The sequence below is a fragment of the Benincasa hispida genome, chromosome 2 (assembly GCF_027475165.1).
Source record: "Benincasa hispida cultivar pf3 chromosome 2, pf3_genome.v1.1, whole genome shotgun sequence".
In the NCBI taxonomy this organism is placed as follows: Eukaryota; Viridiplantae; Streptophyta; class Magnoliopsida; order Cucurbitales; family Cucurbitaceae; genus Benincasa; species Benincasa hispida.
The window spans coordinates 52,657,807-52,681,501 of NC_143479.1; the positions used below are offsets into that span (position 1 = coordinate 52,657,807).

Below are 23,695 nucleotides of genomic sequence, written 5' to 3' on the forward strand. Positions count from 1 at the left end.
TACTCACTTCTTCATAGTTTTTGTTGGATGCACAACTCTTCAATCTTGAGGCCTTTGATTCCAAACCTTGAATTGGTTGTTTTAGATTTACGATTGATTGGTATGTTTCAGCTTATCTTATGAAGAGTTTGGTTTGATTCAGTTGGTCTTAAGGCTTCGCAATGGAGCTCTCTTTCCAAATTTTTGTTGGCTTTTACATACAGGATATGTGTCTTTTAACTTTTCATTGTAATCTTGTTCCATTATTTATTTATTTCTTCTATTGGTTTTCTTACTCACTCCCTTGCAAATTATGTATCTTTTGAGACTAATATTTTTGTATCTTGTTGATAGCATTTACTTTGTTGTTTTCTTGTTCTTCTCTGTAAAACTCTTATTTTTGAGAGGGAATTAGAGTCCTCTATTCATTCACCAAAGGTATGAATATATACAAGTGTACAAAGTATAGAAAAGGAAAAAATAACATAACAAGATATTTACAATAATGGAAAATTCTAACAATAAAATTATAACACTCCCTCGTCAAGTTGGAGCATATATGTTAATCATGCCCAACTTGTTACATAGATAATCTATATGTGTTCCATTCAATGTCTTTGTGAAGATATCTCCTAATTGTTCTCCAGTCTTCACATATCCTGCAGATACCAATCCTTGTTGAATTTTCTCATGTACAAAATGACATGTTTAGTCCTTTCGTGAAATACTGGATTAGATGCAATATGAAGTGTTGCTTGATTATCACATCACAACTTTGTCGATGTGGTGATTTCAAATCCCAACTCAACAAGAATTTGATATATCCAAATCAATTCACACAAAGACTGTGCCATTGCTCTATATTCTGATTCCGCACTTGAACGTGACACTACATTTTGCTTCTTACTCTTCCAAGAAATCAAATTACCACAAACAAAAACACAATACCTTGAAGTTGATCTTCTGTCTTCTTTAGATCCTGCCCAATTGGCGTCTGAGAGACATTCAATATTAGTATGACCATAATTCTTATATAACAAACCACGTCCGAGAGCAGCCTTTAGATAACACAGAATTTATTCCAATGCAGTCCAATGATCAACTGTAGAGAATGACATGTATTGACTAACAATACTCACTGAATAGGCTATGTCGGGTCGAGTCAATGTAAGGTAATTAAATTTTTCCACTAACCTCTTATATCTTTCAGGATCTTTTAGTAATCTTCCATCTTCTATGAGCTGTAAGTTGGGTATCATTAGGGTACTACATGGCTTAGCCCCTAGCTTTCCCGTTTTAGTCAACAAGTCAAGTACATATTCTCTCTGTGATAATAGAATTCCTTTCTTGCTTCTTATTACCTCAATTCCTAAGAAGTATTTCAACATGCCCAAATCTTTTGTATGGAATTGACTATGAAGAAAAGTCTTTAGAGACTGGATACCTAAAGCATCATCACCAATAATCACAATATCATCCACATATACGACTAACAAGATGACACCACCCTCAGATCTCTTAAAAAAGACTAAATGATCTGGCCTGCTCTTCCGTATTCCAAAACTTTCAATCACCTGACTAAATTTACCAAACCAAGCTCGTGGACTCTGCTTTAATAATCCATACAGGGATTTACGAAGGTGACACACCGTTCCATTCTCTCCCTGAGCAACAAACCCTGGTGGTTGCTCCATATACATCTCTTCTTGAAGATCACCATAAAGAAATGCATTTTTAATATCAAGCTGATGTAAAGGCCAATGATTGATTGAAGCTAATGAAATAAACAACCTCACAGATGCCATTTTTGCTACAGGAGAAAAAGTATCAGCATAGTCAACGCCATAAGTTTGTATGTAGCCTTTCACTACGAGGTGCGCTTTTAACCGAGCAACAGAACCATCAAGATTGACTTTAACTGCAAACACCCATTTGCAACCGATAGGCTTCTTTCCTGCAGGGAGAGAAACTAAATCCTTAAGTACAATTATCATCTAAGGCAATCATCTCCTCCACGATTGCGGCACACCAACCAGGATGAGACAAAGCTTCATGAACAATTTTAGGGATGGATACAGACTCCAAGGATGCAATGAATGAACATGTGGAAGACGACAAATGGTTATATGAAACAAAAGAGGAAATAGGATGAGCACATGTATATTTACCTTTACGAAGAGCAATAGGAAGATCATCACTCATTTCTGGATCCAATGGCGAAGAAGACTCTGGTACAGGGCATGCAACTGAAGGAGGTTGTCGTTCAGTATAGACCTTAACGGTGGGTGGAAGAGTAGAGGTAGCCATAGGTAAAGATGAATCATGAAGAGGATAGGAAGGATAAATAACTGTGTAGACAAGGAAATTATCCTCTAATTCCTTATGCTCCCCCAGACTCTTATTCGAAGAGAAAGACGGTGATGAAAAAAATGGGGTAAGTTCAAAAAACGTGATATCAGGAGAAACTAAATATTTATTAAGACTAGGACAATAACACCGATACCCCTTTTGGACACGGGAATAACCAAGGAAAATACATTTTAAGGACTTTGGATCCAGCTTGGTGTGTTGAGGCCGAACATCCCGAACAAAGCAGGTACAACCAAATATTTTGGGTTGAATGGGAAACAAATGTTGCTTGGGGCATAAAGTACGAAAAGGTATCTCACCCTTAAGAATGTAAGAGGGCATGCGATTTATTAAGAAACAATCTGTGGAAACAACATCAGCCCAAAAGGATTTTGGAACATACATCTGAAACATTAAAACTCTAGTTGTCTCAAGGAGATGACGATTCTTTTGTTCTGCAACCCCATTTTGAGATGGAGTATCAACACAAGAAGATTGATTAAGAATGCCATGGGCATCTAAATAAGACTTGAGTGTATGAGAGAAATATTCCTTAGCATTATCACTCCGCAGTATTTTAGGAATACCACTAAACTGAGTTTGAATTTCAGAATGGAAGTTACGAAAATGAGAAAGTAACTCATAACGACTTTTCATTAAATATAACCACGTAACACGAGAATAGTCATCGACAAATGTAACAAAATACCTAAACCCTCCTTTGGACTCAACAGGACATGGACCCCAAACATCAGAATGGACTAATTCAGAAGGAGCACTAGCTCGTTTATTGACTCAAGGATACGAACTCAAACGATGAAATTTAGCAAACTGACATGACTCACAATCGAAAGAAGACAAATGTTGAAGTTGTGGACGAAGACTCTTCAACACAGAGATAAATGGATGACCCAAACGATAATGCTCTTCGAAGGGAGACGACATGCTAGAGCATGTGATGGCTGTAGGTGTTTGTGGTTCAAAGATGTAAAGACCTCTAAATTCACGCCCTTTACCAATAGTCTGCTTCGTCATAAGATCCTGAAATAAGCAATAACCAGAAGAAAAGGAGACAACTATGAAGATCATGAGTGAGTTTACTGACTGAAATCAAATTAAACGAGAAATTTGGTAAATTTAAAACTGATGACAAAGAAATTGATTTAGTGAGATGGACAGTTCCTGATCCTAAAACAGGAGTGGAGGTTCCATCAGCTATAGTGACATTAGGTGAAGAGGTAGATGTACAAAGGGTAGAGAATAAACTGGGGTTACCTGACATATGGTCTGTAGCGCCAGAGTCAATGACCCATTTTGACGTGGAGGAAAGAAGGTTGTTAGAAATGTTACTTGTCTCTGTGATGGTCGTAATGGGAGTAGAAGATGATGCTCTCAATGACTCTTGATACTGCTGAAATTTAGCAAACTCCCCTGCAGAAATCGTAATTGACTTGTCAAGATTATCAGGAGTAGAGGTGACATGTGCAGAGGGTGATGGCATCCTCTGACCCTTATTCAACAATCTTCTACATTCACGTTTTGTATGGCCAGGTTTATGACAATAATAGCAAACAACACCTCCTGGATTTGATCTCCATGAATAGTAGTTGGATCCATTCAACTTGTGTTCAGTTACTTTTGACACCATAGGAACAATCTCAGACATTACTGGTTTCTTATCATCTATTACCTCAAAAAGTAGACACCGGACAGCAAAGAATCAAACCCTAATTTATCGAAGAGATGTCTACACAAGCAATGAATATATCTATATATCCCAAACAAACACACCACCAAGAAGAGCCAACAACACTGAGGATACCCACTGAAGACGGATGAAAAACGGCGGTGCACGCGCCTACACGCGGCGGCGCATGGACGGACAGCAGGCTGGAACAGGCGGCGCGTGAGCCTCATGCGCTGATCAAATGGCAACCAGACTTTGGGGGTTTTGTAGATCGGCGGCTGGGCTTCCCTTTGGAATGGGCAGTGTCGAAAAAACAACTTTATCTTTTTCCCGCGGCGGACAGCTGATGACTGCGGCGGCGGCGACTAACGACGGCGAACGAACCGAAGAAGGCGACTATGAGTAAACTCACCTCTCCACAAAATCCTAAACGTATCACAAATGGGTTCTAAATTCTCAAACTCTAAGGTTCACAAAAACCCTAAGTTTATTTAGAGAGCTCTGATACCATGTAAAACTCTTAGGTTTGAGAAAGAATCAGAATGCTTTATTCATTCACCAAAGATATGAATATATACAAGAGTACAAAGCATAGAAAAGGAAAATATCACAAAATATTTACAAGAATGGAAAACCCTAATTAAAGAATTATAACAGTAACAAAATACCTAAACTTTCCTTTGGACTTAATAGGACATGGACCCCAAACATCAGAATGGACTAATCCAAATGGAGCACTAGCTCATTTATTGACTCGAGGATACAAACTCAAACGATGAAATTTAGCAAACTGACATGACTCACAATCTAAAGAAGACAAATGTTGAAGTTGTGGACGAAGACTCTTCAACACAGAGATAGACGGATGACTCAAACAACAATGCTCTTCAAAGGGAGACGACACGCTAGAGCATGTGATGGCTGTAGGTGTTTGTGGTTCAAAGATGTAAAGACCTCTAAATTCACTCCTTTTACCAATTGTCAGCTTCGTCATAAGATCCTGAAATAAGCAATAACCAAAAGAAAAGGAGACACAATAATGAAGATCATGAGTGAGTTTACTGACTAAAATCAAATTAAACGAGAAATTTGGTAAATTTAAAACCGATGACAGAAATTGATTCAGTAAGATGGACGGTTCCTGATCCTAAAACAGGAGTGGAGGTTACATCAGCTATAGTGACATTAGGTGAAGAGGTAGATGTACAAAGGTTAGAGAATAGACTGAGGTTACCTGTCATATAGTCTGTAGTGCCAGACTCAATGACCCATTTTGACGTGGAGGAAAGAAGGCATTTAGAGATGTTACCTGTCTGTGCGATGGCCGTAATGGGAGTAGAAGATGATGCCCTTAATGACTTTAGATATTGTTGAAATTTAGCAAACTCCTTTGCACAAATTGTAATTGACTTGTCAAGATTATCAGGAGTAGAAGTGACATGTGCAGATGTTACCCATTGATCCTTATTCATCAATCTTCTGCATTCACGTTTCATATGACCAGGCTTATGACAGTAATAGCAAACAACACCTCCTGAATTTGATTTTTGGTTATTGGGATGACCTTTGGAGCTATTTGATTCAATCTCCTTATTATCTCTATAATCATTTGTACACCCAATCAAAGCACTACTAGAATCAGATGACATAACTGTTTGTAGCTTCTCTGTACGAAGTTTTCGAGTATAAGCTTCTTCCAACGATGAAATATTTGAGCTTGACAACACTTGATCTTTGACCATCTCATATTTAGGTGCAAAACCTACTAAAAAACTCATGGTAAACAACTTTTCACATTGAGCCATTAGAACTTTTAGATTCGTGTTGATTGGCATCAAGGCATTGAATTCTGCACATGTACTTTTAACCTCCATAAAGTCGCTTGTAAGAGTTTTTTCTCCTTGATCAGGTTGATATAGAGTCTTACAAACATCAAACACTCTATTAATATTCTCTTTCTCATAATAAAGAAAATCCAAATATTCCAATAGTTTCTTGACTGATTCGCAGTGATTTATTAGTTCAACGATTTCATGATAAATAGAATTCTTGATTTGTAGAAGCATTCTTGAATCGTTTGGCCACCAAATCTTTTTATTAGCATCAATCGGTAGCTCTTCCGTGATGTAATTATCCATCTCCATGCTCCTAATAAAGTGGTGAACATTTAATCTCCATGAATAGTAATTGGATCCATTCAACCTGTGTCCACTTACTTTTGACACCATAGGAACCATCTCAGACATGACTATTGGTTTCTTATCAGCCATTACCTAAAAAATAAACATCGGACAGAAAAGAAGCAAACCCTAATTTACCAAAGAGATGATCTCCCCCCCACCCCCCCTTCGATGAACCACAACGGTGAAGTGGTTCACGCGTTGGTCGGATGGATGCCGGACTTTAGGGTTCTGTAGATCGGCGGCTAGGCTCCTTGTCGAACTGGGTGGTGTCGAAAAAATACCTTTTTCTCTCTCTCTCTTTCTCTCTCTGTCTCTGTCTCTGTCTCCCCTTCTGGCAGCGGCAATGGCTGACGGTGGCGAACGAACTGAAGACGGCGGCCGTGAGTAAAAGTATAAACTCACCCCTCCACAAAACCCTAGATGTAACACAAACGGGTTCTTAATTCTCAAACCCTAAGGTTCACAAAACCCTAATTTTGTTTAGAGGGCTCTATTACCATGTAAAAGTCTTAGTTTTGAGAGAGAATCGGAGTCCTCTCAAAGGTATGAATATATACAAGTGTATAAATCATAGAAAAGGAAAAAATAACATAATAAGATGTTTACAATAATGGAAAATCCTAACAATAGAACTATAACATTCTCTAAGCTTTTTGTTTTGAATAGATTTTTGGTTAAGTTACAAATTGAATCCCTAACCTCTCAGTATTGTGTCTAATAGGTTCCTAAATTTGGAGTGTCGAATAGAATTCTTAATTTTAAATTTCATGTTTAATGTTTAATAGGTTGACTTTAGAAGTGTTCCCGAACTTTCAATTTTGCATATAATATTTGAACGTGTAAATTTAGCAAAAATTGAAAATGAAAAAAAAAAAGAAATGTGAAGCTTTGTATGAAAATTATATTTTTCTCTAAATTTATTTAGTGAAGAGGAATTGGATTTACACAGGAAAATAAAATAAAACTCTGCAATTAATCAACATACTAAAATTCTTGACTCAATCTAAACCTATAAGGAAAAGAGAAAGTAGAACAATAAATATATACAAGAAGACAACTATATTCATATACAAGGAAACAATCGCTGTATAAGATCTCTAGATTACAGCTCGATTTTCTACAAAATGTTCTTGTAGGAGAGTGGAGAGTAGTGAGGTAAGAAATGGGCTAGCTTGATTTTGTAAAATATGTGCTTGTTTTTCTCTCGTCAACTTTGTTTCAGGTTGATGTGTCCACGTGCCTCCCTGTTCTGAACTTATTCAAAACGTTAAAAAATATAAACATGAAAACCATTTTTGTGTGCTAGAAACGAATCTGGATGTATCCATTTCCACACCTGTTTCCTAGATGATTTTTGTTTATTTGTAGTTTTTTAATGTTTATCTTTTCCCATGAGCTTCATTGTCTTACCCTTGCATCTTAAATTTGCATGCAGATGGTTCGAGAAATGGATGAAGTATTGAGGCATCAGATTGCGCAGCCGGCCAAGAGCTGCGAGTCGAAAGATGGTGTTTCTTTCCTTAATCAAATTATCTGTCCTCTTTATGAGGTTCTGGCTGCGGTATGTCCTTTCTGTTTCTTGTGTCTTCTAAAGGTTTTTTTTTTTTTTGGGAAAGGAAACCAGCCTCTTCATTTTTTTTTTGAAAAGGAAACCGCCTTTATTAATCATTAAGATTTAGTACAATAGATGTGTACTTGAAAATAAAGGCGAATACAAATAACCAAAATTGAAACCAAAGGATCAGCAGGCGCACCCAGGCATCTCAACTAGGTTGACACCCCCATAGTGCCCTCATCATATCTAACAAAACTGATGAGCCCTTATAAACTAGGGAAAAGGTTAACAATAATGAAAAGAAGACAAATAAAAGCTTCACAAGCTGAAGCTGCACAAAACTAAGAATACAGCGAAGTTAATAATCACAATGAGAATGACAAAAAAAAAAAAAAACTAAATCTGCTGTCATGTCGAGCCACTGACTATGGGAGCCGTCAGCTAAGCTTCCATTTAGATGAATGCCTGCCAATTTGAACTTATGTCTTGTAAGGAGTAAGCTTCAAAACATTTAGATAGGGAGCACCAAAGAGAAGCATTGAGCTTTGCCACCTCAAATAGAGCAAACTAAGGAGTTTCCTTACCGTTGAACACTCTTTGGTTTCTTTCAAACCAAATTTCAACCAGCACTGCTTTTGTCCCATTAATCCAAAGTAAATTTGAGTTTTTCTTACATTGATATAATGAAATGAGACTATTGCTCAAAGTACGAAAAAGATAAACAATGAGCGAAAGTAAGCTAAGGATCAGGAGATGCACCACAAAATCTCAACTAGGTTAACACCCCCTTAGCATCCTCATCATCTCCATAAAAGATCTAAAAAAAAATTCCAAAAACCATAGGGAACAAAAACACAAACAGTCCAACAAAATCAATAAATCACAATTACAAACTTAAATTGAAAAAATAAAAGCGTGCCAATTAAAACATAAGCCTTGGATGGAAAAGTCTTTAGAAAGCTTGGATAAGGTGCACCAAGATGAAACATTCAAGCAAGCCACTTCAAAACGATCCAACCACCCAAGTATTTTTTTCTTTTTGAACACAATACCACTTTCATTGGTTGAATGAAAAGAGAAACTAATGCTCAGTAGATACAGAACTCCCAAGTTGTTTGTCATGGAACACCCTTTGGTTTCTTTCAAACCAAATTTCAGCAAGTATCGCCTTAACCGCATTAGCCCAAATCAGTCGAGGGCCCACTTTAAAAGTTGGATCGATTAGAAATTGTCGAACATTGTCACGAAAAACATCTCCAAACACCCAAGCAACTTTGAAGAAGGAAAATAATATCCACCAGCATCGGGGCAGCATTAGAGCAATTGAAAAATAGGTGCTGTAGGTCTTCTCCTTCACTTCACATAGAGGGTGAATAGATGGAGACATGCAGTGAGAGGGGAACTTCCTTTGCAGGATTGAGGAGCAGTTTAGTTGACCCAAAACTAAAATCCACACAAGGATGTTAACTCGGCGCAGATTTTTTGTCTTCCATAAGGCCTTAAAGAACAACTTATCTAACGGGAAGGAGGGGACGAATGTGCTGAAAGGGATTTGACTAAGAAGGTCCCAGATGCTTTTAAGGACCACACTTTCCTATCAAAGTTCTCGGACACCCTCTTGTCAGAAATTTGCCCAAGCAAATTTTGGAATTCAATGATCTCATTATTCTTTAGCAACCGATGGAAGATAATGGACCATGGGGATGAATTCTCATCCCAATGATCTGTCACTAACCCCTTTCTTCTAAGGAGCCCTTCTTTCGTTTGTATATGGAGCTCTTCAAACTCGGCATGCCAAACCTTTAGAGTAGGCTTCACATTTCTCAATTTTTCACTAAGAACAAAGCCAACCCATCCTTTTACTCTACTTCCATGCAATGCTCTTTCAATAAGCTGAACACAATCTTTATTTAACAGCCATTTGTTGCAAAATTAAAAGGGTGATCGACCCTGTTATAATTCTATAGTTAGGATTTTTCATTCTTGTAAATATTTTGTGATATTTTCCTTTTCTATGCTTTGTACACTTGTATATATTCATATCTTTGGTGAATGAACAGAGCATTCTAACTCTTTCTCAAACCTAAGAGTTTTACATGGTATCAGAGCTCTCTAAACAAACTTAGGGTTTTGTGAACCTTAGGGTTTGAGAATTTAGAACCCGTTTGTGATACGTTTAGGGTTTTGTGGAGAGGTGAGTTTACACTTTTGCTCACAGTCATCAGCTTGTTTCTTAATAAATCACATGCCCTCTTCCATTCTTAAGGGTGAGATACCTTTTCGTACTTTATACCCCAAACAACATTTGTTTCCCATTCCACCCAAAATATTTGGTTGTACCTGCTTTGTTCGGGATGTTCGGCCTCAACATACCAAGCTAGATCCAAAGTCCTTAAAATGTATTTTCCTTGGTTATTCTCATGTCCAAAAGGGGTATCGGTGTTATTGTCCTAGTCTAAATATATATTTCGTCTCTCCTGATATCACGTTTTTTGAACATACCCCATTTTTTTCATCAACGTCTTTCTCTTCGAATAAGAGTCAGGGGGAGCATAAGGAATTAGAGGATGATTTCCTTGTCTACACAGTTATTTCTCCTTCCGATCCTCTTCCTGATTCATCTCTACTTGTGACTACCTCTACTCTTCCTCCCATCGTTAAGGTCTATACTCGACGACAACCTCCTCCAGTTCCATGCCTTGTACCAGAGTCTTCTTCTTGTACCAGAGTTTTCTTCGTCATTGGATCCAAAAACGAGTGATGATCTTCCTATTGCTCTTCGTAAAGGTAAACGTACATGTGCTCATCCTATTTCCACTTTTGTTTCATATAACCATTTGTTGCCTTCCACATTTTCATTTATTGCATCCTTAGAGTCTGTATCCATCCCAGAAATTGTTCATGAGGCTTTGTCTCATCCTGGTTGGTGTGCGCAATGGTGGAGGAGATGACTACCTTAGATGATAATTGTACTTGGGATTTAGTTTCTCTCCCTGCAGGAAAGAAGGCTATTGATTGCAAATGGGTGTTTGCAGTTAAAGTCAATCCTGATGGTTCTGTTGCTCGGTTAAAAGCGCGCCTCGTAGTGAAAGGCTACGTACAAACTTATGGCGTTAACTATGCTGATACTTTTTCTCCTGTAGCAAAAATGGCATCTGTGAGGTTGTTTATTTCATTAGCTTCAAACAATCATTGGCCTTTACATCAGCTTGATATTAAAAATGCATTTCTTTATGGTGATCTTCAAGAAGAGATGTATATGGAGCAACCACCAGGGTTTGTTGCTCAGGGAGAGAATGGAACGGTGTGTCACCTTCGTAAATCCCTGTATGGATTATTAAAGCAGAGTCCACGAGCTTGGTTTGGTAAATTTAGTCAGGTGATTGAAAGTTTTGGAATACGGAAGAGCAGGCCAGATCATTTAGTCTTTTTTAAGAGATCTGAGGGTGGTGTCATCTTGTTAGTCGTATATGTGGATGATATTGTGATTATTGGTGATGATGCTTTAGGTATCCAGTCTCTAAAGACTTTTCTTCATAGTCAATTCCATACAAAAGATTTGGGCATGTTGAAATACTTCTTAGGAATTGAGGTAATAAGAAGCAAGAAAGGAATTCTATTATCACAGAGAGAATATGTACTTGACTTGTTGACTAAAACAGGAAAGCTAGGGGCTAAGTCATGTAGTACCCTAATGATGCCCAACTTACAGCTCACATGCTTTAGTCCACTGCCCCATTCAGAAGTTCCTGCATATTTAAAGTCCATTGTTGAAGATTGTGGGCTAACATTGGGCTGATTCTTCCTTACTTGCCAAGAATTAATTGAGTTCTTTTGTCTCTTGGTCTCGATATGAAAATTGAATCTTCGAACACAAAGGGGCTCGGGGATGCATCCAAACGATTGGCCCTCGATAGATTTCTTAAAAAACATAATCCAGATTTAGTTCTAATTCAAGAATCAAAGAGAGATGAGCTTGATATAGTCTTCATTAAGTCTTTGTGGAGTTCTAAAGACATTGGATGGGAGGTTGAATCATTTGGCAAGTCAAGTGGCATCTTGACCATGTGGGATGAGAGAAGGCTTTCGGTTACTGAAATTCTCAAAGGTGGCTACTACATATCAGTTAAATGCACAATGGTTTGCAAGAAGATATGTTGGGTCTCTAATGTGTATGGTTCAAATGACTATAAAGAAAGAAGATTCGTTCGGCCAGAATTATCATCCCTTTCCGATTATTGTTTGAAGTAGTGGTGTATTGAAGGGGATTTCGACCATGAACGCTTCCTTACGGGAAGAATCTTAAAAGGAATGAAGTTTAATAGCTTTGTAGATTAAGCTAATCTTATGGCCGTGCCTTTCTCAAATGGAAGGTATACTTGGTCACGTGAAGGTATTTCGGTCTCCTGATCACTTATCGACCGTTTTTTTGTTACTAAGGAATAGGATGAAGTGTTTGAAAACACAAGAGTCAGTTGGCAAGCTTGCACACTTTGTATCGCTTCACATTGCTACTTGAGGCAGGTTCGGTGTGTTGGGGTCTGTAAAACTCTTAGGTTTGAGAAAGAATCAAAATGCTCTATTCATTCACCAAAGATATGAATATATAGAAGTGTACAAAGCATAGAAAAGGAAAATATCACAAATATTTACAAGAATGGAAAACCCTAACTATAGAATTATAACACCCCCTCAAGTTGGAGCATATATGTTAATCATGCCCAACTTGTTACATAGATAATCTATACGTCTTCCATCCAATGCTTTCGTGAAGATATCTCCTAATTGTTCTCCAGTCTTCACATATCCTGTAAATACCAACCCTTGTTGAATTTTCTCACGTACAAAATGCCAATCAACTTCAATATGTTTAGTCCTTTCATGAAATACTGGATTAGATGCAATATGAACTGCTGCTTGATTATCACACCACAACTTTGTCGGTGTGGTGATTTCAAATCCCAACTCAACAAGAAGTTCATATATCCAAATCAATTCACACACAAATTGTGCCATTGCTCTATATTCTGATTCTACACTTCAATGTGACACCACATTTTGCTTCTTACTCTTCCAAGAAATCAAATTACCACCAACAAAAACACAATACCCTGAGGTTGATCTTCTGTCTTCTTTAGATCCTGCCCAATCGACGTCTGAGAAACATTCAATATTAGTATGACTATAATCCTTATATAATAAACCACGCCTGGGAGCAGCCTTCAAATAACAAAGAATCTGTTCCAATTCAGCCCAATGATCAACTGTAGGGCATGACATGTATTGACTCACAATACTTACTGAATAGGCTATGTTGGGTCGAGTCACTGTAAGGTAATTAAGTTTTCTCACTAACCTCCTATATCTTTCAGGATCTTTTAGCAATTCTCCATCTTAAGCGCCCACCTCGTTTCTTTTCAAATCAATTTCATTATGAAATAGAGCATTGTGTCCCCTAAAGGTTCTAAAGGAAGAGTAGGTTCTAAGAGGCACAGACACTGGTACACGACATGAATACGACACGACACTGACATGGCGACACGTCAATTTATGAAAAAGTAGGATATGACACGACACAAAGGAAAAAGGAAACAGTAAGAGAAATCACATAAGTTGTCGGCAGTCGTGGGTCATAAAGTTGAAGTCACCGTTGTCGATGAAGTTAGAAAGAAGAATCGGGTAGCATAGTGAGTTTTTTATTTTTTATACAAGGTTGTGGGTCAAGTCTTGAGATTGAAGTGCGTTAGTAAGGTGAAAGTTGTGTAAAAACTCTAGCATTTTGGAAAAATATTGGGCTGAATAGTTAATTTTAATCGGCTTAAAATGCCCCTTAAATGGGCTGCCGATAGTGGGTCTTGTTTCATTATTTATTTATTACTTATTATTTATTTTATTCATTTGCATATGGAGTGTCCTTGGCATGTCTTGGCATGTTCGAAAACAAAAATAAATAATCATAAAATAATAGACACGTGTGCGTGTCAGTGTCCAACATGTGTCTAACATTGACACTTTACCAGTTTAGAAGTGTTGGTGCTAAATAGAGTAGGTTTTATTATTATCTTTTTTCTCCTGATAAGAGTAGGAGAGAATGTGTCCATATGAGTAGTTGAGCTCAAGTTGCATCAGGAAGTCTTCTGCTAAAATTTGAGAAATGGAGTTCCAATGTGTGAAATTTTTTGTTAAGATCCCTCCTAACAAGAACAATACTCAAGAATATAGAAGAAACTCAAGACAGTTCAACTATAGAAATATAGGAAAATGTATTGAAATATGGTATAAACTCATAAGCAAAGTAACAAGATAACCCTAGCCTTTCAAGAGGGCTAATCTCTCCCTAAATTCCCCAAAGGAAATTCCTTACAAAATACTTCTCCCCCTCCTCCTCAACCCACTCCCTTTGTTTATAACCAAAAGCCCTAACCAACTTACTATCAAATTACTAATATGCCCCTTCTAATACTCGTCCTAATTTTTACTAATAATCCTACTATTCCCATGACTAGGGGACTTATAATACTCGTCCCTTAATAATGCACCTTGTCCTCAAGGTGTGGGTTGTAACAAAACCATTACAAGTATTCACAAAATAACCCAAACCTAAAGAGAAAGAGAGAGAAAAAGAACATAAACTTAAAAGAAATTACAATCTTGGAAAAGACAGAACCCAGTAGCCTTTTCTTCAATCTTTGAAAAACAAAATTGTTGGGTAAGATTGACGTCGTCCAACAACTCATCGAACTCGACCAGACAGTTTTCTAACAAGGTTTTTCTTCTCTATTCTGATGGCTGCTAGTCTTCTTTCTTCTCTTTCTCTCTCTCTGTCTTCATATCCTTGCAGGTAATCCTTCAATGTTTGTTGCATTGGTTCCAAGGTCTCAAACACCTCTGTAGCCTATCACACATTGCATATGAATCCATAGCGATATTCCCAGAATAAACTGTTAGGTTCTTAAGCACCTTGGAGAACCACACCCCAAAAGCTAGCTATTGGGATGGGAGAGCCAAGCCACTTAAGTACCACAGTGGTCATTCCATTCTAACCAATGTAGGATAAAGGCATCCCATACTACCTTGGTTCCTAATACGAATGTGTTTTGATACCAATTTGTTAGGATCCCTCCTAACAAGAACAATACTCAAGAATACAGAAGAAACTCAAGAACAGTTCAGCTAAAGAAATATAGAAAAGTGTATTGAAATATGGTATAAACTCATAAGCAAAAGTAACAAGATAACCCTAGCTTTTCGAGAGGGCTAGTCTCTCCTTAAACTCCCCAACTTACTATCAAATTACTAATATGTCCCTTCTAATACTCATCCTAATTTTTACTAATAATCCTACTATTCCCATGACTAGGGGTCTTACATTTTTCTGATAGGTGCGGTTCAGCTACAGTTTCTTTAAGTCCTTGGGGGTTTTCTCTTGGTTTTATTTTTTCTTCATGGGTGATCTTTCATGTATGGACGGGCTTTTTGGGTTCTTTTTAATCCATTTTGGTCTTTGGTTTGGTGCTCTGTGTCACAATCGCTCTTTCGGAAGCTTCTCTTAGCGATTGTGCGGCACTTGTTCCCGCTCACGAACAAGCCAGCCAACTCGAATACGGACTGCCGATGGCACACCGAGTGCCTCTTGCAACCTCTACCCCCGTTTGAGGGAAAACGGTTTTAGAAAACGGGTTTAGAGAAAAGGTTTTCGTAAGAAGATTTGTGAGTGTGAATAAAGAAAGAAAGATTGTAGTAGACTAGAAAGCAATAAGCAACAACAACGGCTTTATAGAGTACTACTCCGGGTATGAGGAAGTGATGGTTAGTCTTATCCCCATATAGTGCATTCTGAACAAAAAGCCAACTGGCGCCCTTGCATATGCAAAAGGGCGAGTGGTCACTTACAATGAAAATGTAAAGAAAGCAAGCTAACTAAACTAATACAATACAAGATATGAAAGTATGCTAGAAGGGGGTTGGATTGGGCATGCGGCCATGGGCAACAGGCCCTGGACAAGCATGACCGTTACATTCTCCCCCACTTAATTGGTTGACGTCCCCGTCAACCGACCTTGTTCAAAACCTGCGATGGCTGGAGCTGCATTCTTCAAGTCTTCGGCCCGCTCCCAACTGATCTCTTCGTCGGGGAGATCCTTCCATTTCACTAAGAACTCTGTCAGTTCTCGTCTGGGTCTTCCAATACGGCGCGTACGTTTATCCAGGATTTGTGCAACTTCTTTCTCAGCAGAACTCTTCATCGTGACCGGTGGGCGCCTTAGCATGTTTCGCTGTTCATCCTCGAGATCGGGATGATAGGGCTTCAGGATACTCACATGGATGACAGGATGAATCTTCATCCATGAGGGTAACTGAACCCTATATGAGGTTCTCCCGACCTTCTCAATTACCTCCACTGGACCTTCATATTTTGTTACTAGCCGTTGGTCTCTCTGGCCTCGGAAACGAAACTGTTCCGGTCGTAGCTTGATCAGGACCTTGTCCCCAGCTTGAAACTCAAGGGCCCTCCACTTCTTATCAGCCCACTTCTTCATCCTCCTCGATGCTCTTTCTAGGTAGGCGCGAGCTATCTCAGAGGTTTTGCTCCACTCTTTAGTGAAGTTATGTGCCTGAGGACTTTTGCCTGCATAAGGGTGGTTCACCAAGTGTGGCATGAGTGGCTGTCTGCCGCACACCACTTCGAAGGGCGTTTTTCCGGTCGTGGAACTCTGCTGGCTATTGAAGCTGAACTGAGCCACATCTAACAACTGGACCCAGTTCTTCTGCCTGGCGTCGATAAAGTGACGCAGATATTCCTCGAGCATACTGTTGAAGCGTTCCGTCTGGCCGTCAGTTTGGGGATGATAGCTAGAGGAGATATTCAGTGATGATCCCAATATTTTGAACAATTCTGTCCAGAATGTCCCAGTGAATCTTCCGTCCCGATCGCTAACAATGCTCACAGGGACACCCCATAATTTCACGATGTGTTTGAAGAACAGCTGAGCAGTCATCACGGCTGTGCACATTTTCGGCGTTGGGACGAAAGTGGCATATTTCGAGAACCGGTCGATGATAACAAGGATCGATTCAAACTCTCCCACCTTGGGCAAATGGGTGATGAAGTCGAGAGACACACTCTCCCATGGTCTAGAGGGCATAGGTAGGGGTTCCAGCAGACTCGCTAATTTCGCCCTTTCGACCTTATCTTGTTGGCAGACAAGGCAAGTCTTGGTAAATTGCATGACATCGTCTCGAAGACTTGGCCAATAGTAGCCTTGCTTCAGAAGGGCATAAGTCCTCTGCCAACCATTATGTCCTGCCCATGGTGTGTCATGACACTCCTTCATCAGCGACCTTCGTAACTCCCCGGATCTGGGGATGTAGAGGCGATTGCCTTTGGTGTATAGTAGATCATCTTCCACCCAGAACTGGCGTGTCTTCCCCTCTCTGGCCAACTGTAAGATGGCCTGTGCCGCTGTGTCATTTGTCAAGTGAGTTTTGACAGTTTCTCGTACTGTTGCACTCAACGTACTTGCTTGTAGGCGGGCGAACATGCACAGGGCCGCATGTTCGCTCTTTCGGCTAAGTGCATCAGCCACTTGGTTGCTTTTCCCCGGTCTATGTTCGAATTGGAAGTCGAACTCCGTTAGACACTCCTGCCACCGTGCCTGTTTCGACGACAACTTCGATTGGTTGAAGAAGTGACAAATGGAGTTGTTGTCGGTCTTGACCACGAACTTGGCCCCCAAGAGATACTGTCTCCAGGCCCTCAAGCAGTGAACTACTGCTAACATCTCTTTCTCGGAGGCGGCATACCTCCATTCGGCATCATTTAGTTTCCTACTCTCATACGCGATGGGGTGTCCGTCTTGGAGGAGAACACCGCCCAACGCGAAGTCAGAAGCATCAGTCTCTACTTCAAATGGCTTGGTCACGTCGGCAATTCCGAGGACCGGCCCCTCAATCATCACTTTCTTCAAGCCCTCAAAGGCGGCTTGACATTCAGGAGTCCAGCTCCATTGGCTATCCTTCTTCAACAGTTCGGTTAATGGCCCTGTTCTTCTCGAGAATCCTTCTACGAACCGCCTATAGTAGTTGGCTAGTCCGAGGAAGGATCGTAGTTCGGTCACGGATGATGGTACCCTCCAGTCTCTAATCGCGGCCACCTTGTCCTCTTCCATACCAATCCGACCACACTCAATCACGTGGCCGAGGAAATTTATGCGCTCTTGGGCAAAGGAGCACTTCTCTCTCTTTACATACAACTGACTTCTCCTCAGCTTTTCAAAGACTAGTTGGAGGTGATGTCGATGGTCCTCCAGCGAGGCACTATAGACCACAATGTCATCAAGATACACTACGACGAATTTGTCGAGGTATTCGTGAAACACTTGGTTCATTAAGGTACAGAACGTTGCTGGAGCATTGGTGAGGTCAAAGGGCATCACGAGGAATTCGAAGGCTCCATATCTCGTGACACAGGTCGTCTTAGGTTCATCTCCTTCAGCAATTCGAACCTGATAATATCCAGACCGTAGGTCCAGCTTCGAGAAATACTTAGCACCGTGAAGCTGATCAAATAAGTCAGTGATGATAGGAAGGGGATATTTGTTGCGGACTGTGAGCTTATTCAAGGCCCGATAGTCGATGCACAACCGGAGGCTCCCATCCTTCTTCTTCTGGAACAGTACTGGGGCTTCATAAGGAGCCTTCGCCGGTCTGATAAATCCTGCATCTAATAACCCGTCTAACTGTTTTCGAAGCTCAGCCAATTCTGGCGGGGCCATCCGATATGCATTCTTGGCAGGCGGCTTTGCCCCTGGCAACAACTCAATCTCATGGTCAATCCCCCTTCGTGGGGGTAAGGACTTGGGCAAGCTTTTCGGCATGACGTCCCGATACTCTTCCAAGACAAATAGAACGTCTTGGGGGATCTCCTCTTCAGTGGACTCAACTGATTCTATCGGGATGGCCATGAACGTGGGTTCGTCGTGGGCCAGGCCTCTCTTCAATTGGAGGGCTGAGATCATTCTCACCCCATTTGGCTGCTTGATACTGGCTTGGACTACGGTGGGTGTAGATCCGGTAATGACTAAGCATTTGGCGAGGGGCATTGGTATGACTTTATGTTCAAGTAGGAATTCCATCCCCAGTACCACGTCGAAATCATCAATCTTGACAATTACGAAGTCAACGAAGCCCTTCCAGTCTCCTAACTTCACCGGAGTTCTCTTCGCTATCCCCGTAATCGGTAGGGCTGCGGAATTCACCGCTTTCATCTTCCCTGCATCTCTTTCCCAATTCAAGTTCAGGCGGCGAGCTTCCGTTTCAGCCATGAAGTTATGGGTAGCCCCAGAGTCAACCATAGTGGTTTTGGCCGATCTTTGGTTGACCCAAGCGTCCACATACATGAGACCTTTCTCTAGTGGCTCCGTCGCCTTTCCCATATTCTTCTGGAGTGCAGATAGGAATTTCAATGCCCCTATCTTGGGATTCTCAATTTCTGCCGCTGGCTCGGTTACCGTCTCCTCCAGTTCAGCCTTGTCTTCGGAGGTAGAGGCTAATGTGGCTTGAAAAGCATTGAACGCAGTTCGATTTGGACATTCGCCCGCCCTGTGTGGCCCTCTACATATGAAACAAGACAGGGGGCGATTGTAATTGTTATGCTGTTGTGGCGGCCCCCGCCAGTTGTTTCCTGATCTCGGTTGGGATGATTTACGGTCCCCCCCTGTGTTCTTGTCTCCTCCCCCAGGTCTGGGAGGACTGGAACGGCTGTTTCTGTTTCCCCCATTTGAGGAAGTTGATTGCTTCCTCACATCTTGTGAGTCAGTGCTAAGGTCGTATAGCCGTTCAGCTGCCGCATAGGCAGAGGGGAGATCCTGTACTCTCTGTTCATATAGTTTTGATTTCGCCCACGGTTTCAGCCCTTCCACAAAGCAAAAGACCTTGTCTTTTTCAGACATATCTCGTATGTCCAACATGAGTCCTGCAAACTGTTTTACGTAGTCCCTGATGTTACCTGTTTGCTTTAGCTCTTGGAGTTTTCGTCGAGCCAAGATCTCGACATTTTCAGGGAAGAACTGCGAACGAAGTTCTTGTTTCAATCTATCCCAAGTATCAATAGTGCAGCATCCTTCCTGTATGTCTGTAAATCGTGATCTTCACCACAGTTTCGCTTCTTCAACTAGATGCATCGTTGCTATTGTGACTTTCGACTCTTCAGTCACTGTGTTCGTCGCCTTGAAGTATTGCTCAAGGTCGAAGATAAAATTTTCCAGGGCTTTTGCTTCTCGCACCCCACAGAAGGGTTTCGGTTCTGGGATTTTTATTCTGCTCACTGCCATTGCTCCCCCAGGTGGGGCTTGGTTCCCTCGCTCGGATGGTGAGATTCACCCTAGCACTCACATCCGCTATCTTGACTCTGACGACATCCAGGGTCGATCGAAAGTCTTTAGATAAATTGGTTACCATCTGAAGTATTGCTTTTTGGGAGCTGTCCAGCTCTTCGACACGATCCTCTATGTGGGCAACAGAGCCCGAGGAGCTATCGCCTCGTTCAAAGCTGCCGGACCGTACTGTTTTGGTCTCGAGGGTCTCCACCCTCATCATCAATTCTCTGACGGGTAATCCGTCTAGGCGGCCTACCACCGCATCAATTCCATCGGCTTTCTCGGCAACTTCTTGTAGCCGAGTCTCAAGGAAACGAACATTATCTGGGACCTCTCTCAGGTAGAGCATTTCCATCTCTACCAATCTGTCCACATGGGACTTGTTCAAGTTCTTCGTCACCGACATGATCACTGATCTTCCCTCTATAAGCCAACTTGGCTCTGATACCAACTGTCACAATCGCTCTTTCGGAAGCTTCTCTTAGCGATTGTGCGGCACTTGTTCCCGCTCACGAACAAGCCAGCCAACTCGAATACGGACTGCCAATGGCACACCGAGTGCCTCTTGCAACCTCTACCCCTGTTTGAGGGAAAACGGGTTTAGAGAAAATGTTTTCGTAAGAAGATTTGTGAGTGTGAATAAAGAAAGAAAGATTGTAGTAGACTAGAAAGCAATAAGCAACAACAACGGCTTTATAAAGTACTACTCCGGGTATGAGGAAGTGATGGTTAGTCTTATCCCCATATTGTGCATTCTGAACAAAAAGCCAACTGGCGCCCTTGCATATGCAAAAGGGCGAGTGGTCACTTAGAATGAAAATGTAAAGAAAGCAAGCTAACTAAACTAATACAATACAGGATATGAAAGTATGCTAGAAGGGGGTTGGATTGGGCATGCGGCCATGGGCAACAGGCCCTGGACAAGCATGACCGTTACACTCTGGCTCTCTCTTTTTTTTTTTTTTTTTTTTTTGGGCGAGTTGTTGCACCTACCATTGTACTTTTTAATTTAAAGAAGTTTCTGTTTTCTTCAAAACATGGAAAATGGAATTGAAAGGTTAGTTTCAAGGTGCTAAGTTTACAGAACATAAAGAACTAGTTTCCAATTTCATGGAGCTGTCCTCTGTTTATTGTTGAATTATTGCATTTGAGCTAGATTTCACAAAATCACAGAAAAGACTATTGAATTTTCCATTTAAAGTACGTTCCTGGAATATTGAGCTGCCAATTGATAAGTCCAGATAATTAAATGCTCAGGAAGCTGCAAACAATAATAATGGGCAGGCACCACATTCTGCATGGAGAAATTATGATGATTTTAACGAGTATTTCTGGTTAGTTGGAAAATGCTGTATGTTTGATTTGTAATGAACAGTTCTGAAGAAGTTTTTAACGCTGTTCATTTTCTTATCAGGTCGCTTAGATGCTTTGACCTCAGTTGGCCGTGGCATGAAGGCAAATCTTTTTTGCAAAAGCCAACATCAAAATCAAAGGTTGTCTGCATGCTTTTTTTGTGATGTGCTCATACGGGTTTGTTGAGTAATTTTCCCCTTTTTTTCCTTCTTCAGGACATGCTTGGTAGAAGTCACCATCAGGGGAAAACGTTGTTTGTTGAGCATCGGACTTTTCTTCATCTTTATCATAGTTTCCATCGTTTATGGATATTTTTGGTTATGACGTTCCAGGTATATCCATATATGGCCTTTTTAAATGCTCTTTATTATCCTAGTCCTATTAACTAAAATTTGCCAACCTGGTCTTCATGCTTGGGAAATTGTTTTGTTTTTGTATATGTGGTGTAGCCTAAATGACAAAAGAGATGATGCTCCCAGAAATCTAACCCAAAGGATTTTATTACAATTCAGTGTTCAATACAAGAGACTAGGATTTCTGCATTTTCATCTATTTAATTATTATTTGTCAAATTGTTGATCTTACAGGCTTTGACCATTGTTGCATTTAACAATGGAAGCTTTAATCTGAAGACACTGCTGGAAGTTCTGAGTCTCGGTCCGACATTTGTTGTAATGAAGTTTATTGAGAGTATGTGCCCTTCTAGTCATTTCTACTGAAAGTGTTTGAAGCTGATTTGTTCTATTATCTTGTGTGAAATAGATTGAAATATTTATCTTTGTTGTTCCAACAATTTTCTATTTAACTGCATGGACTTCATCCAGGTGTTCTAAATATCCTAATTATGTATGGTGCATACTCTACTTCAAGGCGTCTTGCTGTTTCTCAAATTTTTCTTCGCCTTCTTTGGTTCAGTATTGCATCAGCTTCTATAACATTTCTTTATGTGTATGTATTCTTGCTTTAATGTTCTTGCCGTCTTGTTTTATCCACAAGACGTTTAGTGTTGTTTTATCAATTCCCTTACAGGAAAGCTCTTCAGGAGGAGAGTAAACCAAATGCAGAAAGAGTGATGTTCAGACTATATGTAATTGTGATTGGAATATATGGTGGTGTACAGCTTTGTCTCAGTATCCTCATGCATATGCCGGCTTGCCGTCTTTTAATGAATCAATGTGATCGGTGGCCTCTTGTTCGCCTTTTCAAGTGGATGCGTCAGGTTTCACCCTCTTATACTTGCTTTATTTCTTCTTTTCTGCTTGGGTAATGTGGCTTTCTCAATTTCAGTTGGCACACGTTATTTTGTTAAATCTGTACTTTCTTTTGCTGCTGAATTTTTTTTTAATAGGAACAGTACTATGTTGGACGTGGGATGTATGAGAGGACTACTGACTTTATCAAGTAAGTATTTGAATTTATTTGATCTGGATCCACTAATTATTTGAATCCCAAACAAAAAGAACACGAAACACAAATATAAAATTATTCTTAAATTACCAATTGACCCAAAAGCTTAAACTGATAGGTGAAGGTGAATTTAATTTTATATTATCTAACAATTATATTACAATATCAAGAGAAACTATAAAAGAGGGGCGAGACAATATTGATCAAAATCTATTATCTCAGCACGAAGAAGGGTTAGAAAAGTACCTTTCTTAATCAATGCATCGGCAACTTTATTAGCCTTACTTCTGGCGTGTCTTGTGACAAAATCAAATCTATGAAGGAATGGAGCCAACAAGCATACGTACGGCTGATGTTCTTTTGTGAGTGAAGAAACTTCAAGGATAAATGATATGTTAATAAAAAAAAGAAAAAACCTTCTTGAGTAAATAATGTTCCCATTGCTCAAGGACCATAACTAAAGAGTATAGTTGTTTATATTTGCTCTAGTGAGCAGTGGATAGTTTTTCAGAGCAGTGGTTAGTTTTTCTGAAATAATTCAATAGGGTGGCCTTCTTGAGATAAAACTACCCCAATAGCTATTCTCGAGGCATCGACCAAAACTTCAAATATGTTTTGTAAAGTTGGGAAGTACTAGGCTGGACAACCAAACTACAAAAACTGAACTGAATTGAAAATTCAGTGTCTTGCATTGGGAAGGGGAGCTTGTCTGCATCAATCAACCCATCAATGTCAAGGTCCATGGTCAAGTCTCACTAGTCAACTTTTTCAAATTTCATAATTTCACCTTTTTAGTTCTTTTTTC

At 40.1% G+C, this 23,695-nt stretch overlaps 2 protein-coding genes across 2 annotated transcripts in view; one reads left to right on the plus strand and one right to left on the minus strand.

Annotated features, from left to right (window-relative positions):
• Positions 1–522: 522 nt before the first annotated feature.
• LOC150037993 (uncharacterized) lies at positions 523–6,285 on the minus strand. Its single transcript, XM_090311103.1, has 10 exons — positions 5,250–6,285; positions 5,098–5,162; positions 4,820–5,015; positions 3,506–4,011; positions 3,174–3,369; positions 3,038–3,089; positions 2,148–2,917; positions 1,776–1,933; positions 1,424–1,586; positions 523–638 (listed from the first exon to the last, which is right to left on the minus strand). The coding sequence occupies exons 1-10, from the start codon at positions 6,283–6,285 to the stop codon at positions 523–525; spliced, it is 3,258 nt and encodes a 1,085-aa protein (XP_090167229.1).
• A 256-nt stretch (positions 6,286–6,541) lies between these two features.
• The window catches only part of LOC120071672 (callose synthase 9-like), a 92,137-nt gene continuing 74,983 nt past the window's right edge, over positions 6,542–23,695 (plus strand). Inside the window, exons 1-10 of the mRNA XM_090311104.1 lie at positions 6,542–6,582; positions 7,335–7,353; positions 7,634–7,759; positions 21,388–21,464; positions 21,545–21,623; positions 21,699–21,815; positions 22,071–22,173; positions 22,308–22,431; positions 22,513–22,702; positions 22,832–22,884. Coding sequence (XP_090167230.1) covers positions 6,542–6,582; positions 7,335–7,353; positions 7,634–7,759; positions 21,388–21,464; positions 21,545–21,623; positions 21,699–21,815; positions 22,071–22,173; positions 22,308–22,431; positions 22,513–22,702; positions 22,832–22,884 — 929 coding nt within the window. The remainder of the gene's footprint in view (positions 6,583–7,334; positions 7,354–7,633; positions 7,760–21,387; positions 21,465–21,544; positions 21,624–21,698; positions 21,816–22,070; positions 22,174–22,307; positions 22,432–22,512; positions 22,703–22,831; positions 22,885–23,695) is intronic.